The sequence below is a fragment of the Tachysurus fulvidraco genome, chromosome 8 (genome assembly GCF_022655615.1).
Source record: "Tachysurus fulvidraco isolate hzauxx_2018 chromosome 8, HZAU_PFXX_2.0, whole genome shotgun sequence".
Lineage (NCBI taxonomy): Eukaryota > Metazoa > Chordata > Actinopteri > Siluriformes > Bagridae > Tachysurus > Tachysurus fulvidraco.
The window spans coordinates 12,184,946-12,206,715 of NC_062525.1; the positions used below are offsets into that span (position 1 = coordinate 12,184,946).

Sequence of the window (21,770 nt, forward strand, 5' to 3'; positions counted from 1 at the left end):
CAAGACAGTAAATGTAGAAATGTGGAAACAGGGTGTTAATATAGTTCATTAATCACAACAATAAATGTTTTCATCATTGCCATTATTTTTTATATCAATTGGTTTTCTCTTAATTGCATCATAAAAGCCAGGTGCACACATTCCAAGGTCACGCACACTACACAATCTTTTTTATTGAATGTGAATGAAGTGGCTTCTCAAATCACACTTTCTCACGGTGCATCTCACTGTGTATCATGTGACTTTATCGTTATTTTCTAAGTAAACAAGAAAGAAGTGATAGGAGAACAATGTGGAGGAAGTATCGGCTGGGGAGATACAGGCATCCAGGATTGTCTGTTTTGCAAAAAGTAGTTGTTTTTATATTGTGCCTCGCCAGGAACAGAGCTGTGCTTGATTTCATGTCTTCACTTTCCAGTAACCATTTGGGTCTGACATGCTAAATAATTTCTCGTTGTGGTGCCTATATTTTGCCCTTGCCATCCCAGACAAACAGATGGACAATAAACTAGACTTGGAAATCTACTGAGCATTTCATCTGATGAGACTGATTTCTTCTGGGGTACTCACTGGCTGTTTTCTCACCTCTGTTCTTGCTATTAGTCACAGAGGAGTTCAGACTATGTGATTCATTGTTGAGAAAATTAAACATACTTTGAAAAATTTTGTGCCTTTGGTGAACAGTCTTGAGAAAGCCACGTTGACTGATAAAATCATGTTGCTGGTAAATGAGTGGCAACAGTTATGTAGTATGCAGAAGGTTTAAATGCAGTTCCAAAAGAAAGCAATGTAATCAAGATAATGCTAAATGAAATTTCTGTCAATAAATACTTATAAAGATTTGAGTGTGAATTATGGATGAAATATGAAGCTAACCTGGAGACATTCCAGTTGTCCCGTATCTTGTAATTGCAAAGCATGCTGGGTGTCCTCTGTGGGACCAGCACTTTGATCTGATCCACAGAGCTGCTGAGCTTCAAGTAGCCAAGATACAGGCCTGGAGAAAGACGGTGCTGACTTCTCCGCTGATATGCCAGGATATCCTATATACACATGTCCATATCAGCTTACTCACTCATTAATAAATCCGACAGTGCTCCGAACAGTAAACAAGTTCAGGTTTCAAATTAGAGAGACAAGTTGTACCTGTATGGTGATGATTAGAATGTCCAGAGCGTAGGGCTCTTCAGGGGTGGACAGAGACTTTCTCTGGCTCTGCAGTTTGGATACCAGCATCCACTTCCCGTTGAAGAAGGAATAGGAGCTGTCCATTTCCCGGACTGTCACTAGAAGCACATTGCCGTGCCGGTCTTTAATGGGCTCATAGTGGACTCGGCCTAGGTTGTGTGTGCCCAGAAGGTTCTGTGAGGACAGTAAGATCCACAGTTGTGATTATGAAAGCATGTACTCTAGGTTATTACAATACTGGCAAACAGTACTCTTATGTACTCATTTGGTCTACAATGATAACAAAAGAAGTAGGTACAACAGTGCAGTAAGAGTCAGCCCTTAAACATGAGTGGCTTTGGAATAAATAGCCTAAACTGTTAGGGAGTAGCAGCTTTAATTACCTCATTTTACACAGCCTGTACTCACTAACTGCAAAGCCACCTAACACATGTGCACCAACGAAAGAAAAGTTCGAAATTTCTCACTGTGGCTTTTCAGACTCAATTCAATTACTGTGTTGTGAGACCAGAATTACATTAGGCTAATTAGATGCTAGAGGGGCTAATTGTTGAAGGCTGGCAGACCTGTAGCTGATCGGCAGCAACCAGCATCTTCTGCCTAGACTGCAGTGTGGACGAGGACCAGGCGGAAATAGTCATACTCTGCCTGAGCCATCGGACATCCTCCCACATACAGGAAAGCTGTAAAGCATATGTAATATTATTGGAAAATCAAATGCGCTACCAATGGAATTTAGTTTTGCTTAGAAAGATTTAAAGGAGAAATCATATAATCATGATAAAACACTGAGCAGAATGCAATAGCACACATTAATTTGCTTTAATAGGATCATTTAAAAATAGAATAAACCTTTGCTGAATATTTGTACATGTCTGTCTTTGTCCAATAATAATCCATGCTTATAAAAATACCAAGTGTGCCATTACTTAACTAGAGTCATTCTGCTCCTTCCATTACCCAGGCGTAGCGGTCAGCTGGAGTGTTTGTAATACCTTGGTAAACCACAGAAAGTCCTGCATTAGGCAATTGCCGTAGGAGTCCTCTACCTCCACGATGGGTATCTGATCCTCATTAGTCACCAGCAGACTGTCCTTATGATAAAACACTGCGGCTATGTAAATCCCCCTAGAGCCCGTGCGAGAGCACATACTCAGTGCATGAGGGATTACCCCGAATGACAGAAGGCAGTAACAAATGTCACCATAAGTGCTGATTTAAGCACATAAAGTATACTGACCTTTTGAGAGTTTTGACAAATTTAGTGGAGGAATGAAAGAGATGTTTCAGGCTTCTAGAGATGGATTGCTTGCGACTGGGGTTCTGCAGCTTAGACGTGTCTGAAAGGAAAAGGTATGTAAGGTCACTGCTCACAAACTCACACCAGGAACAGACTGATCCAGCATCGCTGATCCTTTTGAAAGCAAAGGCATTTAACTGAACAATAAACAGAAGCAAGGTCTGAGTGGAGCAGTGTTATGAAGTTGCTTTTGTCATTTTTGTGTGCTGTTGTTAGAAAAGATGAATGCAAACGTGTCTAGAGGCCGACACAGACAGCTTGAGGTGTGCGTGTGTTCCGTGAAATGAAAACGGGTGAAACAGAGGCGCATCGTGTGAGAGTGAAGGGCTGCTAATACAAGAAGTTCAGGAGGGTCATGCCACAGAAAGAAGTATTATCTACAACTTTTGAGCTGCGTATCTCCTGCTTCAAATGCAGTCCTATCAGTGGTCCTTTCAGCGATGCCTATCTTCAGACGACCCTGTTTTCATGAAATTAAGCGTCACATAATTGCCCCCCCGTGTAAACAGTGAGGCAGACTGAACAATTCAGGAGGCTGAGAAGCTGTTTACAGCATGCAAGTGGCCATCAGAAAGACCCAGTCACCACAAGACTAATCACGCTAGCTCTAGTCTCGCTGTCTCCATGGGAGGGGTGGACAAGGGGGAACTTTCCATTTATACACCACTATTAACCCGCATATGGACTCGTGTAACACAAGCCCCAAAAGAGCTTCATTATGTCTATGATTTTGTTGTAATAATTAAAACAAGAGAACTGACAGGGACATTTATTTCAACAGCTCGATTTATTTGCTTTAACATTAAGGACAGAACATATACCATCCTGAGCCTCCTACAGTCTGGTACTTATCCATATATGAGACTGCAGGCTTCATGTCCAGCATATGAGAAAGCTGTAATAAATTAGCAAAGGGGAAGCTCACAAAAAGCGTGGCTGCTGCTGCCGCAGTTGTACGTGCTGATAACTCAGCCCCTGAAATTGTATTTCTCATTCTGGAGGTTAAATGACTTTGACAACTGGATTATACGACATGAGTGCATTGGCCTCCTGTGCCGCCAAACTGTCACCCCAAATAAATATAGAAATGCTTTTTCATTTATGAAAAAAAAAATCGGATCACGTTTGATTAATGACTTGGCAATCCATCTGTCTGTTGTACGCACTGTGTGTAACCAAGAAAAAAGGTGAGTGAGAACGTGTGGAAGCCGAGCGGAGTACATATGGCTGCTAGCATTTCTCCATTTTCGAAAGTAATTTAGTGAATGCCAGAACAGAACATATGTGAAGCTCACAAGCTCATCCATAATGGCCAGTGCAAGACTTTCCAGGCGCCTGCTCGCAGTAGCAGCTTACAGCTGAGGAGGCGTGTGTGTATGTGTGTGTGGGTGTCACTGTGTCTCATGTGGAACACAGAGAGCTGTGTGTAATGCACACACCTCTCGTTCTGTGAGCACCCTCTCAGCTCCACATATACACATCATAAATTAAGATAACCTCCCCTTAAATGAGCAGCATTTTTTGCCATGGTTTTTATAGTGGTGGCATTGTACCAGCGCTGATTAATTTTGCAGATTTATTTTCAAACACCATCTCTCCAAAAATAAACTGAGTAAATACAGCAACGTCTTCCACCATGTGTGCTTGCGAGTGCAGAACACACATGCACATACACTCAGCTCAGTGGGACAAACAGACATGAGAGAGTACTATGTCTTGAGCACTCAAAATCAGACAGCTCTAAAAGCTTAATTCTACTTGAAGCGTGAATGTTAGAGGGGGGTTTCTGTCAGACGTTGTGGGAGGTGACTTTCTGTTTTTCTATATTTTAGTGCAAACCCTTAAACATCACAAATCGTGATGGGGAAAAACACTTTACCATAAACAACTCTCAAATAGACTTTTTCTTCTAGAATCAATTATCCAGTATAATGTTGTTTGAGACTCTGGCAGCCATCCCCCCTGACATCATTGACTCATGTGTTGACTCATAAACAGATGAGTGATGCAGACGTTTTTTTTCTCACTCCCCCACTAGTGCCGGCCCACATAGCTGCCTAATGGTGTTTGTGAGCTCTGAGCTACTGTCAGCACAGTGAACAACACTCCTCTATGCCCTTCTTGACGACTTCTGGATTAGGGAGTGGGCGACTGGCCAAAGCTGGCACTGCTCTTCTCACGTATAGACAGCATCCAGCCTCCCTAATCTGGAAAGGTGTTTGTATTATGATTTACAAAACTACAGTATGCGAGCTTAGCTGCATAAACGAGTGCAACCCAAAATGGATAAAGGTATTAAAAGATTATTTATGTACACAATCTCCTGAACTCTGCTCTTGTCTCATCCAGCAGGTCTGCTCAAGGCTGAGAGAGCACATTCACACTACTCTGGTTGCCTAAAGCACAGAATGAAAACATTTTTTGCACGCTTAATTTTTCCACTTTAATACAGAGCTAATCTAGTGAAAGAAGTGAGGCTTAAAGAGAAACGAGAGGAAGACGAGGAGACAGAAAGCGGTCCTTGTTAGTGTGCAGAGAGAAAAAAGAGAGCGAGAGTCTTATGAGGGTTATAAAGAAAAGATGAAAAACACAATAAAAAGAAGAAAGGAACGTCGGAGAGCAACAAAAAGCTGGGAGAAAAACACAGTTGATGAGCATGAGGTCATTTCTGCATTCACCATTTAAGCACTTCAAACTAATGTCACTCCTCGTATAGCTGCAGTATAATCAAAGCACAACAGAAAGGACGTGTGTCTGTGCAACCACGATTTGCTGGAACAGTGTGGGAGAGCAGGCATTGTAAAGTACACTGCAGCCAGAACTGGATTATTTTCTCTTCAGCACAAAAATCTGGCTTGAAAACATTCATCATTATGAAACACTAACGGCACGAAATCTGAGACAAAATTTCAGACAACTATATAAGTTTAGGCATTTAACCTGACTTAACTTCTGTACATCTGTACTTGGCAGTAATTTATACACAGATTATATGAAATCCTATAAGTCATATTTTGTGACTTTATTAACCTTTTATAAATTCCTAAGACCTTAGTATTGTTACAGTAACTCTACTCCTTTTACGTTAGTGAATGATGGATTCTTTGCAGTTGCTAAATATTATGTTAAATAAACATCTTAAAAGAAGCTGAAATTGTACAGAATTAACCAGGTTTTTATGTTGACTGAGGCTCAGATATATTGCTATTTGATCACTACCAAGAAATCCTTATACCTCGTATGAACAGCCTTAAACTGGCTTGTAAGTTATATTTTTGAAAACACTGCTTTTGTTCTATCAGCTTCGCTTACCTAACTTAAAATCTGACATCTAAAAAAGCAAAAAAATTTTTATAAAAATCATTCTTCATTAAAAAAATGGATAAATAAAATAGAAGTGATACTAAAGCACATACTGAGACCACACAAAAAGAGCAACTCCTGGCTCAGACCTCACGAACAAACACAAAACTATTAAATAATCGATGCCATTATTGCCAGCAATTATGACGAACAAAAAAAAAACATTTTCATGCACCACAGCACACACAATGTAGAGAGAGTGAGTGAGTCAGTGAAGAGAGAAAGAGAAAGCAGCTAGAGTACAGAAAGAGCTCTGCACAATACTATGAGTAAAAGTCTATAGGAGAGTTTTGTGTGTGTGTGTGTGTGTGTGTGTGTGTGTGTGTGTGTGTGTGTGTGTGTGTGTGTGTGTGTGTGTGTGTGGTGAGAGTGAGTAAGTGTGTGTGAGCCTGTGTAAGTCTATGTGTGTGGGAGCATATGTGAGTGTGTGTGTGGGTGTAACTAAGAGTGTGTGTGTTGGTGTGTGTTGGTGTGTGTTTGTACCGTCACAGCTGTACTGTTGGTGTGTGGCGCGGACCTGCTGGAGCAGTCTCTCCATGGCCTCAATGTGCCCTCTCCGTCGGGACTCTCTACCATCACACTCCTTCCAGTCTGACACACACACACACACACACACACACACGCACGCACGCACGCACGCACGCACGCGCACACACACACACACACACACACACACACACACACACACACACACACACACACACACACACACACACACACACACACATAAGTTCATATTACACCTCAGAGACTTTGTTATTCTGCCCTCTGAAAACCATCTGCCTTTAATATAAACATAGTGTTTAAAATCCACACTACCACAAAAATGTTAAATATTCCGTCAGGAATTTTTTGTGTGTCCTTTAAAGTTATATTTTGCTGGTTTATTTTGGGTTTAATATTTTGTGTTAATCAAAAACTACAATTTGAAATGCAAACTGCAGATCTGATGCCTGCATTCTCATCCATTAATACACAAATGAACTAAACCCAATCCAGAGACAGCATCTCGATCGCCAACACTATGAACGACTGTCTCTGAATTACTACATGCAAATGAGGCACCCTGCACACAAGCTCCTGTGAATTTGTTTAAAGCTTGGCTAAAAGTGGATCATCCAAAACAAAATTAGCATACTGCCGGCTCATTTGAGTAACTGGATTAAAAATATTAGTAGTAATATCTAAATATCTGAAAAGAAAACCCCAGCTGAACTAATAAATTTGAGGAGAAACACATCCTGTGTGTATGCGTTCTGTCATTCAGTACACACAAGAACAATTATCATTTGTTTTTTAAGTGGAGAGACTGACTGGACTTGATGTGGGCTTGCGGCTTATGACAAATTCATGTGAATGTAGAACGTCAGACCACCAAATCAGATTTGCCAAGCAATGTTTAAAACTCGACAAGCCCCTTGAGATTCACAGGCCACAATTTCGAAACAGTACTTTACGAGACAAATGACTACACGTATGTGCAGCGCAAACAACATTAAAGACATTTTATCCTTAAGCATTAGAGATCGTGTTTTCACAGTAGGTTCCGAATAAAAAACTGCAGAGATACAAAACATTCCATTTATACAGCCCAATCTTAACACTCGCAGAGTCTCTGTGAACTTTATAATGACTTGTTTGTGATCCGCTGAGGCATAGCTAGCCAGTTCTATTAGCAATGGCAGATTTTTTTTATTGAGTGCAGCTTTTAAAGAAGCACCTTGAGGCCAGACACGATGAATTTCAAAAGCAGTGTGAAGCATGTAAGTCGTGACAGGAGGTTCTACAAACATTCCTCTTTTCCTTATAATAATTCTAAATGCTAAAGTAACATAAAACTGTTTTTCATTCAAGCACACTCAATCATATCAGAGATCATTGTGGTTGTGTATGCTGTCAAAAAATCTATCGCAGCAGTAAACAAGTGTTCACTTACTTGAGGGAACAGCACAAGGGGGTTGAGAGAGCAGTGGAAGCCCCCAGCCCTTCATGTTGTAGGCAGATACCCGAACATAGTACTGCCTCCCCTGCAATGCACACCCACACACACACACACACACACACACACACACACACACACACACACAAACAAAATTGGTTTTCTTCAGCTGCAATACAGTTACATTATTGAAGCTTTCAGCTACTCTTGAACTCTAGAAGGCTAGTACATACTTGAGTCTTATTGACAGGGGGAGAGAGGAAATGTTCACTCTGATATGCACATGGATCTGACACACACATGCAGTCTCCCATAGACATCTGTCCTGCTTAGTAGTGTTCGTTATAGCAGCTGCATTACTCTTTCAATTAAAAAAAAATAGCTGAATCATATTATAGTCATTTGCCATATGGAAAGCTGACAAGTTTAAAAGATACATAATTTTTTACACAAACAGTATGACAACTTATACAGGCAATTAAGACGACTTTTTGAGTCCGTTCTGATTATTAAAATGACCTGTGTGTAGTTCACTTGTCTGATGTTGCCAGATTATTCGTGAGTACATGTGTCTTAGACAGCTTTTTTCAATAGCGTTATGTCGAAACTCAAACACCTCCTTTAAGCCTAAGGCAGAAAATACAGACTGTTTTACGCAGATTGCATTCAAATAAAGCTGCCTGTTGAAAGTAAACAAGCCACATTTGTGTGGCTATGAGATACTAAAAAGCAGTCATGAGAATATACACTATAAAAATTGTGTGTTCCACATTCTGTTAGGACAGATATTTGGGTCAGTTTTGCTGATGCAATGTCACTGGATACAATACAGGTGAGATACTGACAGGTGAGAACTGATAAGTGTCCGTAAATTCATTTAACATATAAAAAGACATACAATATTTTTCAACTACTATTAGTAAATTGTTACTAATTTATTTGCTGCATCCTCAAAACGGTCTATAGTTAAAGGCACATGTAATCAGGGATACTGTAGACACAAGGACAAGTACTGGAACATTTTTTTCTTTTTTTAGTTACCGTTGTAAGACCTGTTATTGTGCATTTAAGACACTGTAGATTTTCAAGGATCACTTCTCCAGCTAATAAAGAGAAGTCCTTCAGACAGCTCCACTCCACTGCCAGGAATACACATAACAGAACAGAAAACAAGGGAGAAGAGATTAACACGAGACGAAAAATACATGGAACAAATAGAAATTGGCATCAACAGATTTAGCAATGTTCTGAAGAGCACTATGGATAATTATGCCTCCATTTGTTCAAAAAAAACTATATAATATACAGAGAAAAATGTATCTGCTTATTCCCCAGATAACTGAATTCTCACCTTTATATCTGGTAACCACAGCTGAATTGATGCTGGCTGGCTCCTGAAATGTGACAGTGAGAGATGTGCTGCTGCTTACGGTCAAACGCACGGCTGTCGGAGTCTCTGGAACCTCTGGGAGAGCCAAATGTCAAAGACCAATAAGAAACAGATTATAAGGTGATTGTTGCGAACTCATTATACCTTATGGAAGGAATAAACAGAAACGATTGTGTGGTGTAATAAATGAAGCGGATTTACATTAGCAATGGAAAAGCTAATTATTTTCCTGTCAGGACATTCCCATATGTTTTCATTTTAACTGATTTATATAAATGATTTTCTGATGTTTACACATTTCTGGTCATAAAACATGTTATTGTTGTTGTGTGTTATGTTATGTTATGTTATGTTATGTTATTTATTTAATTTGACCTAAATTATTGAAACAGTCTTTATTTAATTATTTATTTAGGTTTGTTAAAAGTTAAAAGTCTCTCTCTCTCTCTCTCTCTCTCTCTCTCTCTCTCTCTCTCTCTCTCTCTTAAGATATCTCTCTAAATTCATATGACAAAAAACAGCTTGTAATGTTAACAGGAGACTAGAAACCACAAAGACCTCTGTCCTAATGACTCTCTCTTTGCTGACACTTCCTCAAAAACATATCCCTCCAGAAAGCTTTTGCAGTTTTTCTTTGTTACATAGACACATTTTAATCCATTTATTATAGAAATCACTTTTTAGACTAAGTGACATATCAGCCATAGAAGTCCATGTGAATTAGCTGTTACTAAAGAAATGCTGACATGTAAGAGTAAGCTCATTTGAAACGAAGCCAGCATCATGTTGTAAAGAGAAGTGGCAGCCAAGGTATGACTCAAAATGATTTGAAAGTTTATATCATTAAGGTGTCTTGCAGCAAATAGAAAGCTTTTTGTTGATTATGAACTGGGCTGCCATTTTGCATTTAAGAAATAAAATGGATTTTTTCAATGGAGAATTTTTTTCTTTACTTCACATGATTTCAGAAGCTGCAGTTTACAGTGTCGTTTGTGTGCAGTGTTAAACCAGCATTTGGGAATAACCAAAAATATCAAAGAAGTACCACTATATATAATAGATTAGATGAGTACTACTATATAAAAGATTATAGTCCTCTCGTCTTCCTCAGCATCTTCATCTGGTCTCTTTCTAGTTGCTGAGCTATTTGTAACCTATGGCATAGTGTGCAACAGAGAACACCATACTGCTCGTCTGAACCACTTTTTCATAGCTTCCTTTGAGAACTGTGAAATCTTTCAGCATTCTTTAAGAGAGTCTGTGCCATAGCTTGCTTGATTTGAAATAGCTGCCTTGGCAGGTGTTTACACGGAGAGGACAACAAAAGCAGGCTGATATAAGAAGCATTCTATGTGCCATAAAAACGCTCCATGCCATCAAGGTACTGGGGCCATTCAAATTAATTGGATTGATTCTGGGGGGCAAATATGCTACTATTATTCTGTTACACAAATATGTTATAGTCACTATTTAAAATGAGCCAAGGCATACAAATAAAAGTGCAATTATATGGGTGGATAAAATTCTGGGTCAGTTATATTCAACAGTTTGAATCATTAGGGCTAATCACAATCCATATACTGTAGCAAAGAATGTCTGGGTTTGTGTGTCACTAGCATTGTCAGGGTTCTTTTAAAAGCATACTGTGGAGCTCTGTTATTACAAGGCTTGCCTCTTTGAGGTTTGTATTCACTTGTAAAGGAGAATGTGAGTAAAGCACTCACGTGCATGCTCAAAGCCAGTGCGCATGCGTTTGTACAGCTTGCATCTCCACTCCCAGGCCTTGAGCTGCTTCTCCTTATCTGACGTCTCCAGACTGAGGCTCTCTCTCATCACCTGTGTGGAGAGCTCGCTCGCTCGCCTCTGAGCTTCCTGTACCAGCGCTGAGAGATGTTCCTCACGGCTCTCCTGATTCACAACTGAAAAAGAAACGACAACCGAATCAAAACATTGGTTGGGATTTCAATGAGATATTTTCAGTGTTTCTAACTCATCATTAATTTCACCTCTGTGTCTACTGATCATGTTTTCTTTAGGATGTTTGATTTATTTTGTATTCTTTTATAGACACAAGCACATACAAAAGAACAAAAACAAAAGAATCAACCTTTTGATTTGCTTTTCTACGATTGTTATAAGGTGTTGATAATTTCAAAACTACAAAATTATTCATTGTATCAACAATTAGACAAATTTGTCTTCTTTTCATGTGGAGGTTCAGCCAAAAAAATCCCATCTAATTTGTTAATACAGAAAAAATAAAATATAAAAATGACACTATTAATGAAAATCTTGCAGCTGAAAATACATTTACAAATATGCTTTTATGGAAAATGAATCAACATATTCTGACCAATCAGAATGAGTGCGCTGTGATACAGGAAGAATTCCTAAGGCTCCTACCTATTAGACTATGGCAAAAGGCTTTCTTTCTTACCTTCACTTTTTAAACCAATAGTTTATCTTAATCACTGCCATCATTCATTCTGAGAGACAGTTCGCAAATTGCAGCACAAAAAATGTAAAATTCAATCACAAGGGATTGTCTGGGAGGCTAAGGTAATTGAAGTTAGCTGCCAAAATCTGAACAGAATCCTCCAACTGACTGTGTATTGTGTCAGACAAGACAGCTATGAGGTTATAGCACATCACTCAAAGTAAGAAGGTGCCAAATTTAGAGGCTAAACAGACTAACAAATGCCCGGGCTCTACTCCTTTTCTCTACAGGAAATCTATGAATGAGTTTTAGGAAAGAAGAATGACCTCTGAGCCACATCCAGAACTGAGTATGAATGTCACTGTCTATTGGGATCAATAGCTGCATAAGCAACAACAACAACAACAACAACAACAAACAAACAAACAAACAAACAAATAAATAAAAATACTGTTCAGGGAGCCTGCCAAATGTAGTTATGTGATGTACGTATGCATTATTAATGAAAGGAATTTCTCCTGGTGGCAAAGAAGTTAAAAGACAAAACGTCATGGTTTATACAAGATTAACACAAAGATGTTGCACCAAACTGGGGGCACGGTGGCTTAGTGGATGGCACGTTTGCCTCACACCTCCAGGGTTGGGGGTTCGCCTTCCCGCCTCCGCCTTGTGTGTGGAGTTTGCATGTTCTCCCCCCCAGCCTCGGGGGTTTCCTCCGAGTACTCTGGTTTCCTCCCCCAATCCAAAGACATGCATGGTAGGTTGATTGGCATCTCTGGAAAATTGTCCGTAGTGTGTGATTGCGTGAGTGAATGAGTGTGTGTGTGACCTGCGATGGGTTGGCACTCCGTCCCGGGTGTATCCTGCCTTGATGCCCGATGACGCCTGAGGCTCCCCATGACCCGAGAAGTTCAGATGAGCGGTAGAAAATGAATGAATGAATAAATGTTGTACAAAACTGTGGCTTGACATTACTCAGTTTAATGCATAATACCTTAAAAACTGCATGTAGTCTACCTTTAAAACTTTAGTCCAAAACAAATCATATAGAAGATTCAGTATAATAAAGTATGTGTTAAAAGATATTTTGCTTTGGTTTTATATAAGATCAGTGGTTTTCACAGCATAATAAAAAAGCTCATTTAATTTACTTAATTCATGTGTGTACATACAAAACTAAGTAACACTGACAAAGTTTGGTTTTTGTACATCCAACAAGATGAGTTTGTATTTTCAAAGCCCTGAATAAAATTTAACCTGAATAAAATGGACACCTATGCTGAAAATCAAACCCCCAATTCTGTTTTGTTTTTTTTGCACTAGACACCTATGCATTTTATGGCCAGTTTCCCAAGGACCACCAGTTTCCTATGAGAATAAATCCATCTTGCAGACTTTACAGTCACTCTCAAATGGGATGAACATGATTTGAACAATTCTCAGACAGCAAGTCAAAATCGTATCCAGGATTAAGTAAAAGTGGAAACGACTACAGCACTTTAGATCTTATTTACCCGTCAGGAGTCTTGGGATTTGCGGATCAGCTTGGGAATGGATCGCTTCCTATCTGGAAGGACGCTCATATCAGATAACATGGAGGGGAGTGACATCTGCTCCACGCAGACTCTCCACTGGTGTCCCACAGGGCTCAGTACTTGGTCCTCTTCTTTTCTGCCTGTATACTCACTCTCATGGTGAAGTTATTTCCTCACATGGGTTCTCTTACCACTGCTATGCTGATGATACACAACTTATTTTCTCTTTCCCATCCTCAGATACCACAGCTTCTGATCAGATCTCAGCATGTCTGGCAGAAATTTCATCATGGATGACTGCTCATCAGTTAAAGCTCAATCCTAGCAAAACTGAACTGCTGTTCATCCCAGGTGATTCATCCCCAGGTTATGACTTTGCTATATCCTTGCACAATGATCTGATCTCTTCTTCAGTCACAGCTCACAACCTTGGGGTAACCATGGACAATCAACTTTCCTATTCCTCTCATGTTGCTAATGTGACTGGCTCATGCCGGTTTCTTCTCTACAACATTGGAAGGATTTGGCCATTTTTGTCCACACAGACTGCTCAGGAACTTGTTCAGTCTCTTGTATTTCTAGACTGGATTACTGCAACGCAATGCTTGCAGGTCTACCTATGAACGCGATCCGTCCTCCTCAAATGATCCAAAATGCAGCTGTGCAGCTTGTTTTCAACCTGCCAAAGTTCTTGCATACCACCCGGCTGCAGTCTAGAAATCCAGTCTAGAAATACAAGAGACTGAACAAGTACCTGAGCAGTACCTGCGATCCCTCCACTGGTTTCTGGTACCAGCACGCATCAGATTCAAAACCCTGATGCTGGCCAACAAAGCCAAAAATGGACCAGCTCCCTCTTACCTAAAAGCCCTCATCACTCCTCGCACTGCACCCCGCACCCTCTGATCTACCAGCACTGCTCGACTGGTTCCACCATCTCTCAATGTAAGAGGCAAGTATACTACAAGACTCTTCTCTGTTCTGGCACCAAGGTGGTGGAACGAACTTCCTCTAGAGGTCTGGACAGCTGAGTCACTGGCTATTTTCAAGAGGCTGTTGAAGACCTACTTATTCAGGAAACACTTCAACTAGCACTTTTTTCCTTATCTTTTCCATTTAAAATAAATAAATAAATAAACAAACCGCAACCTTTGACACTTTTTCATTGTAACTTTGTAAACAAACATTGTAAACAAATGTTTTAAACGCATGGTATCTTAAGTATGTAACCTAGTGAGCCAGCATTAATGATTCAATGTTAGAGATTTAAGCACTTCGCTCTGGATAAGGGCGTGTGCCAAATGCTGTAAATGTAATTGTAGATTGAGATCTCAGACGAAGCCAAACAAGCCTGCAACCTACTTTTAAGGCAACAAAATAATGAGAAAATGCTGGTAAGGCAAAGCAAGTTATTCAAACATGCAGAAATACACGGGATCCAGGGGTCTAGTCTAATTTAAAATTTTAGGCGCCAAATTGTTGTCCTGAGTTAAATAACAAAAACACAGCTCAAGGGGCCAGAACATAATTAACTAATCCATCATCTACAGTAAATATGCTTATTAGGAAAATAAACCAATGTTTTATGAATCCCTAGTGTGCTGATGAAATCTTTGAAATTCTTTTCATATACATCAGATTAAAAGTTCTAACAGTTTAACTGCATATTACAGAGCAACAAAGCTATTATTTCTCCATTATTCACCACAATGCTGCAACCAGTCAGAGCTGGTGTCAGTGGGGAAGTATTTGAAGTCATTTAGGGGTGGTGAGCTAAAAAATATGGACATACTTGGCGGTAAGCTGAAACACACAGTACTGTGTTTGGCCGTATAGATTTGTCATGGTAAAATGAATGCTGCCTGGCCAGCGCTTCTCATAGACCGAATACTACTGCATGGTCTTTCAGAGCCTTAGTCATAGACCATGACAGCAAAATAAACAAATAAATATATGGCAGAAGAAACCCTCTTTCACTGCGGCCGTTCTGCTTGGCCCAAACCCCTTGAGACGAGAGATGAGAGAAGTAAGTGTTGTCTCTCTGAAAAAATAAAAGTTGGTGCTAGGGAGAGGAGGTTGGGTAATAAAATGAACCAGCCCTACTTGGGGGTCTATGGTGCAGTGAAAAAGCCAGAAATATTAGCAGCCTTGAGGTGCAATTTCCTGTTCTATGAAGATTGACATCTGGCCACTATGTGTGGTTAATTGAACAAACTATAAATTTAAGCAGCAACTATGCCAATACTGGCTTGTCTTACACAGTTGGCATTGTCGAGAAGCAGGGATCGCCCTAAATATAGACATTATGGTAGTGCACTGAAGGCCATAAACATGCTTTAACTTCAACCTACGCCTTGACCTCCAAACTGTAAGGCGTCTGGCTGATTGATTTACTTACATAAATATAATGCAGAAAGCCCAGAAGGGGAAAATGCGGCAATGTTTATTTTCTGTTTGTTTACAAGGATCGAATTGTGCTACAGTGAAATGTTTTGAAATTTAACTGCCACCTGGGTACAATAAATCACTTAGTATAATTGCCCTGGGTTGCATGCATCATTGGAAAAGTTAAACCATTAAATGACAAACCTTGTTAAGATTTTTCAGGAGGATGCTGTGCGATGTGTCCCCCTGCCACCCTAATGTCCAGACGGCAGCACAGTGCTCTCTGTCTGGTCTCAGACAACATTTGTTTTTTTCTTTCTCCCACTGGTTCACGTGCTAGCATCTCATGAGGCTTTTTTCTTTCAGAGGCATTGGAGGAAAGAAACACCTGTTTCTATTGCCAACTGCTTGCAGAGATGAATATGCTATTGATTATTGGAAGGCCCTGAGTGCAGAACAGAGCTTTTGCTGTTTGTCTGTACACTACATTCTGTTTATTGCTCTCTGTATTCAATACATGCACTTTTTATAACGCTATAGATTTAAGGTTGTTTCACACAACCTCTGAATCTTTTCTGGTTTAATGAATTCTTTCACTGTTGCTTTAGTGAAAAGAAATGCAGCAATGTTTAAAATCTGTTGAACGTTTCTGTTCCATTGCTTATGCACTTACGAGGATTAAACTGTTCAGATTGATCAGATTCCAGATTTGAACTGATTTCATCCATCTGTTTTGAAGGCTATGGGAAAAACTCACTGGTCCCCAGCTTGTTTTTAAATCAAGCACTGTAGTCATGATCGAAATGGTTGTGACAGTCATCGTTTGATTTGTCATTTTATAACACGACTATGACTGCTTATGACAGCTGTCATGGAAAAGTTGACTTATTTGAGTGTTGAGCTGCTTGCTGCACAAGCCTCTAAAGCAAAGTGTGAGAAAACATCACACTGCCTCTCTCTATGTATACCTGTTTTCACTGTAAACGGCTTGTCACATTAGTGAGGCCTGCTTTTGGTCTCAACATTAAAAAACAACATTTTGACAGAAGACAAATCTCCTCATGATGATGAATTACTGCAATAAGCCCTCAATCTCTAAAAGCTTTAGTGGCTTTTATGCAACCCGTGATCCTCAATGAAGTCTTCAAATCCAGAGCCTGATGCTACAGTAGGTCTGTTTGGGTTTTTTTAACACAATTATAATTTTAATCTCAAAAACACCAGAACAGATCAACAAGCAAAGATCTAGACTGCTCTAGCAACACTGAGTGTTTTAAAGGGATCCTCCAGACTCAATCATTAAATATGTTAAATCTGCAATAATTGCAATATTAATGTGCTTATTAATTTTGCAAATAAGCTGTGCTTAACAATGTCATTTTATTATTCCTGTAACAATAGAGTAAGTAACACACTTACAATGACATTTATAGGTGAAAAAATGTGAAAGATCTTAATTTATACTACTGTTTTTATTGCTAACTCAAAAAAAAAAGAGCAAGTGATTCTTTTATATCACTTTTTCCGTTATGTTCAATACCATATTCATGTCATATTCAATGGAGAAGTAATCATGGACTCCTGAACTGCAGCTAAACGATGTAGTTGCACACAGTTACGGCGGAAATGCCGATTTATGAGACAGCAAGCATAGTTGCATTGACAGATGTATTAACATGAATATTTAAGTTTTTAGTAGAGCATATGAGAAGGTGAGAGAGCTGGAGAGACAGAAGAATTAAAGTGTTGCTGCATCAGACTTTCTTTTAGGTATGAACTAAGGACTAATCCTCAGAGGCATGACTATCAATATGGCACAGCATTGTGGGTAATAAAGGAAATTGTTAACCAAATTGAAAACAGTACAGATTTAAAAATATCAAATCAGAAATTTCATTACAAAATAAAAACAAAATGCCACTAAATAGCCATTGGTGATCATAAAGATTAATATGCATGTGGTTCACGGTGGCTTATGCCTTTATAACTGTGTAACTCATGTAAAGTCTCTACAGTGTCTGTTCATCAAGTTCAAAGGAATGTACACTGTACATATTATTTTGCTGAAGGCTTATCAGCCATGCAGGAGTACTCACAATGCGGGCTCTCCTTGGCCCCTGCTTTGAGCAGCAGCTTGGCTATTGGCACATTGTTGGTCATGATGGAGATGTCGAGCGGGGTCAGGCCTTCGCTGTTGGGTGTATTGAGATCCAGCTCATCTGCTGTGTACTGGAACAGAAGGATCTGTACAGCATCCAGGTCCTGCTGTTCCACAGCCTCAAATAGAGCTTCACTGCTCTGAATATTCTACAAGTACAGAGTTTGAAAGAAAGCTCAACTTGTCTGAAATTTTCTCTATACTGTATATCTATGTTATGACAGAATATAGCACAGACCACTACCAGTCCTGTCTCATAAACATGAAACCTTTTCCACTACAACAAGTCAAAAATGTTATTTACAATAATTATATAAATGCTCATGCATTTCACTATGTAGAATATTATATAATGCAATAATTCAGTGCATTTTCACAATGTACGAGAACTCAGTTATGGATGAATGTAAACTGAAGGTCACACTGTGATCACTTAGCAGATTGCAAAAAAAAACTGTTGCTATCAAATGTGTGAAAAGGCCATTTCTGGCAGCTCTGAACCTAACACTCAATAATCAGTGACATTTGCAAATGGAGTAACCATATACCTTCTGCATGCTGAGCTACACCAAGAAAAAAAAATCCAGGCCACAACAAGCATATTTATTCCTAAACCCTTAGTGGTTGCTCACCGAGCCTTTGCGGATGCGGTCCGAACGGCCAAAGAAGTAAGCATCCTCAAAGGACGAGTGACTGCCCTTGAACTTTTCGGACAAGTTACGGTAAAGGCGCTTGGCTGCATTGGGTGAGGCCGGAGCAGCCCCCTTCTTACTGTGGCTAAGCTGAAGGTTCTGCATTTGCTGGGTCATTCTAACACAGAAGCTCCTAGACGAAGGAGAAGAAAAACACATTTTATAGGAAGCACCATTACAGCAAAAATTCAAAGAATGCATCCTATCTAATAAATGTACTGCCTTTTTCTGTCTAGTGGTCATTTTGTTTCGTATCTTTAAAAAGTTCACTTTTAATATATGGCAGTGTTTATATAAGCTTGAATGAAAAAAACATAATAGGGCTTGTAGCCATCACATTGCTTCTCATTATTGTCACGCTTGTTCCTCATCTCATAATAAGGCATCATTTAATAGCTCGATGTCAGAACAGTTTACATCCAGTTTTTAAACATTGCCATCAGTTATCACAGTTCTCACTTGTCTTATTTACAGTTCAAAGGATTTTTTTTATTTCATATTATTAATCAAAATTAGTTCTGCGTCTTAAGATGCTGTGAAATGCAATGAAACAACCTTTAAGTATGACATATCCCCTTTGACCTAATAAAATAAAGAACTTATTACATTTTGCCATGAAGAATTAAAAAAAAGACATTGATTGAAAGCCAGTGTGTACGATTATATTACTGTAGTTCTGTAGTGAATGATCTGTGTTACGTAACATGTACAGTACACACACACACACACACAAATACACAGGCACACACGCTTAACGAAAAGACATCATTCAAAAAAAAAATCAAGGTTTTAAAAATCATTCACAAAAAGGCAGCTTCACAGTTGAATGGCTTGGGTACACACTGTCCTAAGATAAAAATTGTGTAATTGTATGAGAAACTAAAGACAGTATTAATAGAGAAAAAATGATAAAATAATAAAACACTCATCATTATGCAAATAAGAAATTGAATTGTACATCCAAGTGATTTCCTCCAAACTGTCCACTGTTAAGATTGACATTTTCCCTTGAGAGCGATTGAACCACAGTGTTCTGGGTGATATTTCTCACCCAGCAGGCTATAATCCATTTAGACATGACATTACAGCAGTATGCCATTTTTCATTGCTTGTACCAAGTTTCTGCAAGAACGCCCACACAGCGCTAATAATACACGCTCTACAGTGCAGGAGCACAGCCTCTGACACCAGCAAGTGATTTAGAGAATACCATGAGAGTTCTTCTTTCCTCCGTGCCATGTCTCAGACTGACTTTTTCCTATCACCCAACTTCATTAATCAAAATCCAAAAGCCAGAAGAACACTTAGTGAGTGCCAAGTGAGACCATGGGTTATACCTGTATTAGATAAGGTCAGTCAATTCAAAAAGTGTCATAGGAAACAGGAGGCAGTGAGGAGTGAGGAGCTTAGAAGTACTCACCTGTCAAGGCTCTGTGAGCTCCCTGGAGAAACACTGAAGAAGAGAGGCGGATGAAAGTCCTTGATCAGCGCGGCATCTCTCTGCCTTTGGTTGAGACTCTGAGCCAGGTGGGAAATCTTACTCTTGGATCTGCCAAGACAGCGAGGAGAGAAGTCCAGGTCAGCCTCTCGGACTTTCAGGCTTTAAGAAGAGCCAAGCGGCCCTGAAGACCCTGCTCCTCAAAGTCAACAGGGAACACCTGGTGGTCACTAACACACTCCTATCCATGCGCATCTCGCCAGAGAGCTGGCTGGCTAATGCGCAGAGACAGGAGCATGGAGAAGAGAGATGGCGGGGGGAGGGAGAGTGAGCGAGAGAAAGGAAGGAAGAGGAAAAATAGAGAAAAGGAGGGAGGGGAGGAGGGGGGCATTCTGTCAGCACTAGGATGAGTAGCGCAGAGACAACAAAAGCACTCAGGCATTTACAGCAAGGTCCCACTGAGCATGCTCACAGCATACAGTGGTGAGAGGGGGTAGTCGTGAAGAGAAGAGAACCTGTTGTTCTTCCTCTCATCACTTGTGTTCTCTGCAGTGTCACTTATCTCCAAAAACAGGCATTAAACCTCTTAAAATACCAGTACAGTGGCTGTCGCAGTGACCTGAGAGAGGACCACAGGTCAGTGGCACCAAATAACACACAAATAACACACAAATACACACACACACACACACACACACACACACACACACACACACACACACACACACACACACAAAAACAGTGTGCGTTCCCCATATATATACAGCATATATATGTGCCATGTACGCTAATGAACTTGAACTTGAAGATGTTAATTTCTTTACATTTAAGATACAAATTCCCGAAATGTTCACTGTTCATCATTTTGTTGCTCTACCTAGTCTGTGTGCTATGCGTAAAATCTCCTCATCGTATAACACAATGCTTTTAATTCTGAATACCAAATGGCCCAAAGTGGTCTGTTTTCCAGACAGTGTACTAAGTGATCCTGTGCACAATGCATAGGCTGATTTTTATTGTTTTCAGTGGCCACTGGAAAATTACAGGCTCTTCCCCTTGATCTGATATTTTGAAGTGTCTTGATGTGTAAGACTAGAATAATAAAAAAAAATTAAAAAGATAGTAGCAAAGTCAAGCCTTTGGGAAGAAGATAAATGACACTAGCTATCATTTATTGCAGCATTCTAGTGTTACATTTCTTAAACAGAACAGCTAATCAGTTCACATGGAAGCTGAGGTCATACAGATTATTGTTAATAGTAATCATACTGGAGTCATCTGCTGATGCTTAAAGGCTAAACATGCCTAATCAAGACAGCAGTGATAATATCATGGGCAGGGTATCAGAGGATGATGTTTCATAACACCTTAAACTATTAGAGACAGAAAAAAAGATCATATATGAGTGTTAACTGATAAAGTGAAATGTTTTTCCTTTCAGTATTTTTTAAATCGGTAAGTCAAATCACAGTCATCAGAGACAGAAATAGTTCATTAACGATCAATAAAAAAGCAAAGACATTAGTTCCTCTGACACATTGGCACCAGTTGATTTCAAGCAAAACCATTCACATAACTTTAAAACACATGCAAATATTTTCTCAAAGTTGCTGATACTGCAGCATATCGACTGGCTAGTCAGTGTTTCTCTCATTTAATGGTTTGATCATATTAGGTCTGTGGCAAACATACAGTATGGAAAATGGACCTCATAGGGACAAGACGCTTATATGGACAGAAGGATAATTAACAGTGACAAACAGATCTATTCCAAGTATCCCCCTCCATGTCTCTGTGGTCAAACTGAATGAAAGTGAAGACCATTTTAAACACTGAGCATTCAGATACTTACAACGACATCAGTCACAATGCAAAATGTACAGAACACATAATATATAAACTGTATGATTGTATTGTTTATTGTATTTACAGGCTATGACTTACA

The 21,770-nt window shown here is 39.6% G+C and overlaps 1 protein-coding gene across 1 annotated transcript in view; it reads right to left on the reverse strand.

The window, feature by feature from the left end:
• ankfn1 (ankyrin repeat and fibronectin type III domain containing 1) overlaps positions 1-21,770 on the reverse strand; it is a 61,579-nt gene that overhangs the window by 9,919 nt on the left and 29,890 nt on the right. Inside the window, exons 7-19 of the mRNA XM_027177715.2 lie at positions 19,808-19,936; positions 18,328-18,520; positions 17,634-17,844; positions 10,905-11,099; positions 9,142-9,255; positions 8,832-8,929; positions 7,788-7,878; positions 6,335-6,442; positions 2,429-2,528; positions 2,184-2,316; positions 1,755-1,871; positions 1,147-1,362; positions 877-1,043 (exon numbers count right to left, since the gene is read on the reverse strand). Of these exons, the coding sequence (XP_027033516.2) occupies positions 877-1,043; positions 1,147-1,362; positions 1,755-1,871; positions 2,184-2,316; positions 2,429-2,528; positions 6,335-6,442; positions 7,788-7,878; positions 8,832-8,929; positions 9,142-9,255; positions 10,905-11,099; positions 17,634-17,844; positions 18,328-18,520; positions 19,808-19,936 (1,872 nt within the window). The remainder of the gene's footprint in view (positions 1-876; positions 1,044-1,146; positions 1,363-1,754; positions 1,872-2,183; positions 2,317-2,428; positions 2,529-6,334; positions 6,443-7,787; positions 7,879-8,831; positions 8,930-9,141; positions 9,256-10,904; positions 11,100-17,633; positions 17,845-18,327; positions 18,521-19,807; positions 19,937-21,770) is intronic.